The sequence below is a fragment of the Poecilia formosa genome, unplaced genomic scaffold (assembly GCF_000485575.1).
Source record: "Poecilia formosa unplaced genomic scaffold, Poecilia_formosa-5.1.2 Scaffold2336, whole genome shotgun sequence".
Lineage (NCBI taxonomy): Eukaryota > Metazoa > Chordata > Actinopteri > Cyprinodontiformes > Poeciliidae > Poecilia > Poecilia formosa.
The window spans coordinates 1-10,818 of NW_006802275.1; the positions used below are offsets into that span (position 1 = coordinate 1).

The following is a 10,818-nucleotide window of genomic DNA, read 5'->3' on the forward strand; positions in this document are numbered from 1 at the left end:
CTGAAAAGTTACTTGTAAGTTAGTTTAGGTTAATTTAAAGCATACCAATAGTTGTACGAGCAACTAGACCAAAAATACTTGGTAATATTTGCATTTTGGAGTCAAAGCTGCTGTATTTTGCGTGCAGTGGTTAGTGGTTACTGTTCAGAGGCATTTGACTGAGATGATCTTCGACACGTTTAACTTGAAATATAAAGTATAAAACGTTTGATATGGAGATAACATCCTGATTAGATAGTTTCAGATAAACTTTGGTGTGTTAATACTCTGAAAATGTTAGAGCAGAATGACTCAGTAAAGCAGCAGGTTGGTGAGGATGTGAAAGCTGCAGCAGGTTTATAAAGAGAAGTTTGTTAGAGACAGAATCGTCTCACCTGGACGAAGCTTCAGGAACACCTGAAGGAAACAGAACCAAGGAATCTTTCACACACTGAGATTCAAACTGAAGGTGGAACAAACACATAAATCCTCAACAAAGGTCTAATCTCAGTTTTTATGTATTCAGATAAAAACAGTTTCAACATCAACAGAACCAGTCTGAGCTGCAGCAGCTCCTCTACTGGGTCAGAACAACATGCAGCAGATTTCACATCAGCGGCGTCACAAAGCTGAAGCCTCCATAAATAACTTGGTGTTTTTTTATGTTGATGTTTTTGTGGGTCATATGAAGCTTCAGCTTCATATGAAGCACCTGGTTCATATGACCTCTGGTTCTCTTCTCTGACCCGTCTGACCTCAGCAGGCTGGAAACCTAGAGCTGCAGAAGTGAAGACGCCTTGAACAGTAAACCGTCCTGGGCTCTGATTGGTTGTCTCACCCTGAACTATAAGCTCTGCGCTGGCGGTGGCCGCTCCGGCGCTGTTGGTGACTGAACACGTGTAACTTCCTGCATCCTCCGCCTGGACTTCCTTTATCTCCAGGAAGTGACGACCAGAAAGTTCGAACACGCTGATCCGACCAGAAGACTGAAGCTCCGCCTCCCCCTGGACAAACATACAAACACATAGACAGGCTACAAAAAGCAGCTTAACAACATCAACCATAAACCTCCTGATCAGAAACAGAGATTAGCAGCAGCTGGTTCTGATTGGGTGAAGATGGCAGATGCCCAGGGCGGCCTACGGCATGTTTCTACCTTGCTATGTGTTTATAGTATCATTCTCGTTTCTTCCAGAAGAAACACAGAACAACCTGTAAATTCTGTCAGCTGCCATGATTAACGATGTGCGAAATGCCTGCTCCTCTCCGGTTTTCTGATTTATCTTTTCTGTTTCCTCCAGCAAGTCGTCCAAATGTTTCTCTAACATATCTATAAAATCTGTTTTGTTTTCTGAGTAAATCCTCTGTGCAGCAGCTTCCAGCTTCTACAGTTTGTTTTATTCAAACCATAATAAAACGTTTTCAAACCCAGATTATAATCACCTGTAGACACAGCATATTTCAAATACCATCATTGTTTTTGCATCATTAATAATCATAAATTATTTCTTTCTTAATGTTTTTTGGCTCCATGAAGTTTGCAGATCAAACTAAATGTTAGAATAATTGAGCTTCTCTGTATTTTCCTTCCATAAAAACTTCTTATGGAGTAAAAACCTGATTTCTGAGACGATCATTTCTGGATCGTCTCAGAAATGACTGATGACAGAAAGAGCAGCATAAATGTTTCAGTGCAGACTCTTTAAATTCCTCATGAGATTAAAGACAATTCTGGATTCTGCAATATTTTGTGATTATATGTAAAGACCATTGGATCAGGACAAAGACTAAATTATCAGAAGGGAAGTTAGACGTTTTATTTTCAGATTCCTGTCTGCAGAATAGTTTTTACCATATCTCCCAGTTTTCTAGAGTTTAACAGTGAATATGAAGAATTATTTTTGCTTCTTTTATGTGTAGTTAAACGAAAAGGTTAAAATCTTTCAGGTTGATTTTGAGGTCATAAGAATCACGGTTTATTTTTGAAAGACTATAATCCTGATTGGTTCGTAAACACAGATCTTGTTCAACATAAGCTGCATTTTTGTATGCAAAACAAATTAAACATATGTCAAAAAACAGTTTCTCAATTAAAAATCACACATGAATAAGTTTGTTCATGTGATAATTTAAGAACATGCTGCACCGTGATCCTCCAACTACTTCTTATTGTTTTCCTCTTTGTGGTTTGTGTCAGTAATGACATTCAGTTGTTGATCATGTGACTTGTGATGTGAAAAAAGTGTTTTTACTTCTGTTAAACAATTTGTTTTGCAAAACAAACCAAATATTATACAGCCAAACAACCATCTCATTCTAAAGGCAAAAACTATCAAACAATGTGAGGTTTTGTCAGACACTGGCATGTTTCGATTCAGCAAATTTATTTTCAAAATGTCAAATTATTCAATTATTATGGTCAAAGGAAAGGCAGCTATGCATTAATCATTTTACTTCTGCTCAGATTTCTGGACTTATTTTCAGGTAAATTCATTAAGCTATGAAATCCAAACATGTTTCATTTCTCAGCCTGTTAGGCTCCGCCCACCTTGTACCATGTGACCTGTGGCTGCGGCCGTCCTGTGGCCTTGGTGGAGAACTTCCCGCTCTGTCCCAGTCTGACCAGAACTCTGCTGGGTTTGGAGATGAACTTCGGTGGACTCTCGCTCCAGATGCTGGTCCGGTTCTCCATCGCTGAGGAGCTGGACCTGGAATCATGGGAGATGTAGTCACCTCTCCACAGCGTCCCATACAGCTTAATGTGAACTGAAGCTGTAAATAATCAGTGGTTTTATAACGTCTGAGATGTTGCAGAGGAAGCAGCTGTAACAGTAAATCTGCTGATGTGACTTCAGGCAGCTGCAGGTTCTGAGCCTGAAGCCTCCAGAGGAGGTTCTGACATTTAATGGACCTCGGTAAAGATTTAAAGGAGCCGCAGCAGCAGAGGGAGTTAATCTGCAGCAGGAGATCCTCCAACATGACAGAGAGACTGTAGGAACTCACCCTGATCTCCTCCAGGACGGCAGGATGGACTGCTTCCCGAAGTTTTCTGCAGGTGGAAAAACATTTGACCATCAGAGAAAAAGTTCAGGTTCTGATTGAGCCGTAGAAACTTTGTTTGGACTGAACACATTAACAACAGAACCAGAATGACTTTACTTTCTATTCAGCTGCAACATGTTTGTATATTCTGGCATAAAGTTAAATATTCCTCCTGATTACAGATCAGAAAATGAGCTGAAACAAACCAGCTGCTGAAACATGTTATATAAACTATTGTAATCGTTATAATAATAATAACACAGCCAGTTATGCTGCATGTTAACGAAACAAATTCTTTTCCAGCTGCTGAACAATGTTTTCTCAGCTGGTTGCTGATCTGCGGTTCGGTTCTGCAGCCCAGCAGAGCAGAAAACGCTTCACTTGGCTCAGTGGTTCATTTTCACTGAGGTATTTAATGTGGCTCAAAGTGACAAATCTCACTGAACTGACTCAGACTGAACGCTTTTAAGGGAAGTGCTATGAATGCATTTAGAGGAAAGCAGCCAGGCAAACTGCTTGACACTGACAAAGACTAGGATTAGTGATCTGCTGGAAAATGTTGGTCATTTTGAAGAGGGAGAAGAAAAAGAGATTAAAGTGATCAGCTGGTTTTCTGGTATTACAAAAACAGGTCAGGGATGTCCAGGAAGTTTAAATTCATCCAGGAGAAATTTGACTGATATTCCTGCAAACAATTTCTCAAAAAAAAAAACAAACAAAAAAAACAAAACAGATAAGACAGCTAAACTGTTGCTTAAAAATGTATTTAAAATCTAAATGCAAACCTTATGATTGTGGAACTTTCCTACAAATGTTTCACATGTAGATGTGAATAAATTTTGTTTATTTATAATAAACTGGAAAAAAGCTGTTTGTATTGTGTTAATAAGGTGCAATGAAGATTATCTGAGGATCTGCAGTCAAAAAGTACAATTTAAAGTTTGTTTTCTTCTCATTACTGTGTTTCATCTGCCACCTGATGCAATAAACAGGTGAAAATTATTCCAATGTGCTGGACTTGATGAATGTTTACTCCTTCAGATATTTAGATAAAGACTCAAACCAACACAGCTGTAAAAAATAAAGTTGATTTATGATTGATTAATGTGACTCTAAACAGAATACAGTTTCTGTCAGATTAACAGTAAAGCTTCTGTGGAAAGAACATGTGAGTATAAAGACGAGCCAAACTGCAAACTGGGAACCAGAGGAAGGTCCAACTGGACCATAATTTACTGAGTCTTTCACCTACAAATGGCTGCAAAGTTGTGGAAGAATCTGTTAATCTGATTATCTCTGTTTGCTCAAACAGCTGCACAAATTTATTGCATGAATCAAGTTAATACAAGCAGGGCAAAAAGCAATTGAGTTTTCAAGACCACCAGACTGCAAGAAATATGTAAAGTTTCCTGTAAGTTGGTCATAGCAAAAAAAAGAGAAAACAAGGTGAGGAAGGAGGTCAGAAAATAATTCATTCATTCTCTTTTCTAGTGAAATGATGAATGGGACAAAACGTTTTGTTGTTGCTGTTTTTTTTTAAATGCACGACAAAATCTGTCTGAATGTGAAACTTTCCAACAAATTGTGATTCAACTGGCAAAATTCTAATTTTAATTCTGACCAATCAAATCATCCGAGACCTGATCAGAACATCATAAAATGCATTTTGATTACAAATGTATTGTCAATATTTCACTAATGTTGAAAAACACAATTTTGCAATTGTGGTGTTTTCATTGTAAGAAATAAAATAAAAATCAAACAGGAATAAGTTTGTTCATGCAATAAATCATCAAAGACAAGATAGCTAAACTGTGTTTTAAGTCAATAATTCCTTCATATTGATCATCATCATCCTTCTACCACTTCCTTTTGTCTTCTCCGTCTTTTCTACCAGTAGTAACATCCAGCTGTTGATCACATGACTTGTGTGATGCAAAATGTTTCTACTGCAGTTTTGTGAAATACATTAATTTTGATACGGCTGAAAAACCACCTCATGTGAGTTTTTTCAAAATGGTCGTGTTTCCATTAAACTAATTTATTTTCTTATTTCCAATTTGCACAATTTTCAGGCCATCTGACACACAGTGACTGACAGGAGGATTTTCTGCTGTTTCTGGACTTTAAGACATTCTGCTGTCATCAGATCATCTCGTTAGTTTCTACAGTTTTGCTCCCAGAAATGTGTGTGAAATAAGGACTGGTACCTTCCAGAAGGATCTCCACGGTAACCTGCCGGCTCCCCGCCTCATTGGTCGCCTGACAGGTGTAACAACCCAGATCCTCCTCTGTGACTCCGCCCACCAGGAGGCTGAAAGTGCCACGCCCACCTCGCTCCACTGAGCAGCGGCCTCCACCAATCACAGCCTTCCCGTCTCTGTACCATGTGACCTGCGGCTCCGGTTGACCTCTGACCTGAAACACAACGAACAGAGGAAAATATCAGGTTTTCATCCAGCATAGAGGAAGATCATGACAGTTCTGGTTTTGAGTTTAGAAGACCTGAAGGAAGCGTTGTCAAAGTTCACATCAGGTTTTATGAAATGTACATTTCTCAGTAAAAGAAATTATTGATGTATGACATCTCATCATGTCATATTTGTGCCTCACACACAAACTCTTAGTGTTTTAATTTCTACTTTAAATGTCTTAGTAAACTTGAAATAAGACAAAACTAACTTACAAGTAACTTTTCAACAAAATATTGTGTTTTAAGCTAATAATTCCTTAATTTTGATGAAAAAGTTTTATCATTTTAGTAGCAATCATTAGTAATAAAATTTTGTAAGATTTTGTGGTTTTGCAGCGTTCTCTTCTTATTTTCTCTAAGGTAATTTATGCATATTCCAACATAGATGATTTAGCACAAAGCTGCTCTGATGTTTGTTTTTGTTTTTTATGTCAGATCAATAAAATGTTGCGTACAGTTGATCGAATGAATATTCATTAAGATCTAATTTGCATATTTGAAACCACATCCTCTTTTTAAGCTTCAACGTCTGTCTTGTAACTTGATCAAAACATGTACAATGACGAGGCAGAAAGTTTCAAAATGGCACAATGTCTGGAAGTTTGTCTTCAAGCTGCCCTCAGCTTTGCTTCCTCTCTGCCATGCATTCAGCTGAATGAACTCAGTAACGGCTCCGTCTGCAGAAACAAACATGCAACCTGAATTTTCAGCTTTAATTGTTAAACCCTGAACCTTTAGCTCTTTATACAGAGCTCTGTACATATTTGAGATAAAATGCAGTCTAACAGTGGAGTAAAAGTGATTTATGTTCTCTACATAAAGTTTAAAAAGTCTGATTTTATCATTTCAAGTTACAGACAGTAACCTTAAGCATACGTTAAACATTGGAACAATAAAACTCACTCAGTTAATCTTCCTTAAGTATGAACAAACATCAGTAGAAAACATGACCGGCATGCATTTGCTCACATTTCAACTTACTGGGTGAACAGATTCAGTAATTTATGTGACTCCACACAGCCCTACGAGTAAAACATCCCAATCTGAGGGAAGAAGCAAAAAAAAAAAAACTACAGAAAGCTGCAGAAAACCTCAGACTGACAAAACCAAACAACTCTACTCAGACTTCTCCGTTTCAGATGTTTTCTTTGAACTAATTCAAGATTTTCCAACCAAAAGTTTAAGAATCAGCTTTCCAACAGGTCACTGAAAGCACCGTCTGAACAGCAACAGCTCCTAAATTAACTTGGAAAACTTATGTAAAGTTCACATTTTGCACAGTTTTGTTTTTCCATTTGAGCCTGAACTGCTTCTAAAAACAGCCCAAGCACTTAAAAACAAAAAGACAACAAATGACAATGAGTTAATAGGTTTTGGTGTCAGAAAAATTTGCCATTTCAAAAACCTCTAAATTTTTAAGTTAAAATTGACAGGCACTGCGCAGCTACCTAGCAACCCCATCCAAACCCGTTTAGTAACCCAATATAATCTACATCATGTTTGGTCAGCAGGTTTTACCGCTGTGTATTTGCTGTACAATGGCTGCTGGAAAAGACAAGTGTTTCGTTATTGACTTGTCATCCAGAAACCACTTGCTGAAAAGTGGTTGTTGTTGTTGGTTGTGCAGGAGGCTCTACTTCTGCTTTTCAAAGTTGTACAGTTACATTAATGCACATCTGTTTGCAGCCATTTTCATGTGCGAGTGTAAACATTGAGTTGGGGGCGTGGCCAGCAGCAGCTCATTTGGATTTAAAGTGACAGGACAACCCTAAAACAGCTCATTCTGAAAAGAGCTCGAAATGGGCAGAACGGACCTAAAAACTCATCTTATAAGAATTATTTTATTCTTAAACATGGTTTTGTGCAGACCTATAGCCTAACTTATTCAAAGAATTAGAATTATTCTGTTGGCTGCAATCTGCAACTTCACCACTAGATGTCTCCACATAAGACAAATAAAAACTTCCTCCTGAACCAGTTTAATATGTTAAAAAGTCAGGACTAACTGCCAACAGGTAGCTGAAACCAGCTTCACTGAACCAGTGAAGCGGAGCGTTAACTGAGGCTGACTGGTCCGGTTCTGACTGACCCATGCAGACCAGAACCAGAAACCCAAACAGCGTGAAACGGGACTTGTTTGTGCAGCATGTGGAGTACAGATGTGGCGACTGTTTGATGACTTGCAGCTCAGCGGCCAACAGGCCTTACGGCTCCATCTATCATGCCTGAGGACTGACGGTGCGTTCAGGCGCTCTGGGATTAGTCCTACATTCTTCCTACAGATAAATCTGAGGCGCCGGAGCAGAAATGCTGTTTCTAAGAGCGTTGGACCTTCATACAAGCAGGAGTGAAAACAGAGCAGACTGAGTCAGCTGACTGAGTCACAGTTAGACGGTCCAGATCTGACCTGAGAGCAGCTCTGAGTTTTGTTCATGATGTTGAGTTCAGAGGCAAACAGACGAGAGATGCTCTTCGTTTTCTGCTCCCCGTTTTCTGCTCCTCGTTTTCTGCTCCTCGTTTTCTGCTCCCCATTTTCTGCTCCCCGTTTTCTGCTCCCCGTTTTCTACTCCTCGTTTTCTGCTCCTCGTTTTCTGCTCCTCGTTTTTTCTACTCCTCGTTTTCTGCTCCTCGTTTTCTGCTCCTCGTTTTTTCTACTCCTCGTTTTCTGCTCCTCGTTTTCTGCTCTAACACTTTGATGAAGAATATCTTCTGTAGATTTTCAAATAATTTAGATTCAGAAGAATAAATGTTGTATTCATTTGAAGGTGTCAGTTTAATTCAACAATCTTGAGATTCATTTCAACCCAATTAAAAAAATATTTTCATAATCCCAAAGGGAAATTAAACATAAGTCAAATAATTCAAAATTCTTCCAAAGGTTGTTGTAAAAAACAAACTATCTAAACCTCCTTCTGCCTTTAAAATAAATTTCTAAATAATTTTGATGAAGCAACATGGGATGTAATAAACTGATGTATTGTGTATTTCTGGTTTATTTTTTGTGCATTTGAAATATGTCTAATAATTTCCTAAACTAAATAGTAAATTTTCTCTTTATATGTGAATCTTTCTGCTCTTTTTCATTCACAATTTCTTTTAGTTGTGACATTAACTATTCATATTTATTATTAAGTGAATGAACTACAAAATATTTGCATGTTGTGGAGATCATAACTTAGCAGTGATAGAGTTATTAAGAAGAAGAAAACCTTTTATTAAACCTAGAGCAGCTTTATTCTCCATCATAAACAGTTTGAAACCATTAACTCTGAGATGAGAGGCTGTAAAACTCTATTTACATTCTGCAAAGTCATTTTCTTCATTCGGCTCTGAGGCTTTGATCTAAACTCAGAGATAATAAACATGAAGAAAACCACAAATGAGGAAGAATTAAGCAGCTCTGTTTATCAATCAGCTTCCTGTCGTTTGAACTCAGATCCACACCCACAGCGGTTTTCTGTTAAAGCGACTGCAGCTCCAGTAAAACCATAAATTATTTAGGATCATGTGATGTTGACCTGTTCCTGTTTGGGTTAATGCCTCACCTTCCCCTCCAGTCGGGCGTCTCCTCCCAGGCTGACCCTGACGTTTCGAGGCGGCAGGACGAAAGCTGGAGGTTCGTTGCCGTGGAAACCACATCCTGTGGGTGAAGCTGTGACCTCACAGAGAGACGGAGGAGCTGCAGACAGTCGGACATCACTCATCATGCTGTCAGGAAGAAACACAGACAGACGTCTGCTTAGCTATCAGATCATTTAATGAAGAAAACTTCAACTTTCATTACAAGTTTTAAACTTATATTTAACCATCAGAAACTGTCAGGGCTCCAGTTGAAGCTGCTTTCCAACAAATCAATTTAGAGTTAAACAGCATTAGGAGAAACACATAACAGGAATATTAGATTAATAAATGTGGAAATAAAAAACAAAACAATATTAAAACCTTTTTGATGTTTTTACAGTAAAGATTAATATCAGATGGATGACTGGATGCTAACTGGCTGTTAGCTGGTTTTAACTGAATATAGTTGTGTTCAAACTCTCCCACCCAGCCCCACAAAAAAAGAAAAAAAAAAACAAAAACATGGCCAAACTCCTCTAAGACTGAGGAGATAAATCTTAGATCTCTGGATATTTCCTAGTGTAAGTCTTTGGCTCTTTTCATGTATCAAAATGACTCAGTGCAGCCATGTTGAAGCTTCTTCTTCACCTTCTCAGGTTTTTATTCTGGATCCTGTTTGAGGCGTCCATGTTGAGTCTGTACTCAGGAGATGTTCTGATGCACTAAAAAAGTCCAGATTTACACTTTGGGAAATATCCAGATGTGCATCTCATCCATAAACCATCTCAGTCTTACGAAGGATTCTGTCACTTTTTGTTGCAGAATCCTTCTGACTTTGTGATCTCAGAAAACTTCTAGTTTTTTTCTTACAAATTCCATAATTTATGTCAGAAAATATGTTTTGTTTTACGCCTTTAATCATGGAAAATTATATGTTTTTCTTGCCAATGTACAACTTTTCGACATAAGAACATAACCACATGTTTTTGTAAATATGTGAAATTCATCTTAAAATGTTTTTTTTTCTATGAACCATGGGCCCAACACTCTGTCATAACAACTTGGACTTATTTTAGTGATTAGCTGAATGTTTTCCTCACGTCTGCTGGATGTCGTAGATATGTGGTTTAGTGCGGCTGGTTGGTTATTTTATCTGTATTTTCTGAACAAACAGCAGCCGCCTGGTCATTTTCCTGTTCAGACTCTCTGCTGCTTCCATACAAGGATTTTAAACCTTCAATATTTACTAAAAACAGTCAACTTTCTCTGAATGAAGCATTTTTATCCAAACATTGACCCTTGTTTCGTTTTAAATCAAGAGAACAACCCGAGTGAAGTTGATCTTCTCACCTTCTTCAAATCAAACAAAATTGGTGTCAAAATTGTGCAGGATTTTTTTTGTTCTGTCATTTTAAAGATAATAAATGTTTTCAGAAGTCATTAAAGGTCAACTGGCCTCATTAAATATGAAATAAAACTACCTGGGTCTCCATTAACTCTGCTACATTTGTGCTGATAAAATTTGTTTGTTCTGCTTTTGTTTTGAAGACATTAATGAAAGCAAACAAATCTGTTGTAGCAAATTGTGTTTGTTCTGCTATCATTTTAAAGGAATTAATAAACATTTCCAGAGGTCAGAGGTAAACCAGAACCCACTTTTTTAAAGTCAAACTAAATTGGTGTCCATCAACTCTGCTACGTTTGAGCTGCAGAAATTTCAATTTGTGATGCTTTTATTTTGAAGATATGACCGGCTGACCTCT

The 10,818-nt window shown here is 37.9% G+C and overlaps 1 protein-coding gene across 1 annotated transcript; it reads right to left on the reverse strand.

The window, feature by feature from the left end:
• Nucleotides 1–66: 66 nt before the first annotated feature.
• Nucleotides 67–9,216, reverse strand: LOC103133175 (myosin light chain kinase, smooth muscle-like). Its single transcript, XM_007544947.2, has 5 exons — nucleotides 9,040–9,216; nucleotides 5,232–5,439; nucleotides 2,983–3,028; nucleotides 2,528–2,687; nucleotides 67–983 (listed from the first exon to the last, which is right to left on the reverse strand). The coding sequence occupies exons 1-5, from the start codon at nucleotides 9,199–9,201 to the stop codon at nucleotides 438–440; spliced, it is 1,122 nt and encodes a 373-aa protein (XP_007545009.2). The 5' UTR covers nucleotides 9,202–9,216; the 3' UTR covers nucleotides 67–437.
• Nucleotides 9,217–10,818: the final 1,602 nt, after the last annotated feature.

Coding starts and splice junctions, on each gene's coding strand:
- LOC103133175 (XM_007544947.2), bottom strand. CDS start 9,201: ATGATGAGTGATGTCCGACTGTCTGCAGCTCCTCCGTCTCTCTGTGAG. Junction 2,688..2,982: donor CCGTCCTGGAGGAGATCAGG/GTGAGTTCCTAC, acceptor CCATGATTCCAG/GTCCAGCTCCTCAGCGATGG. Junction 984..2,527: donor CACAGGTCACATGGTACAAG/GTGGGCGGAGCC, acceptor ATGTTTGTCCAG/GGGGAGGCGGAGCTTCAGTC.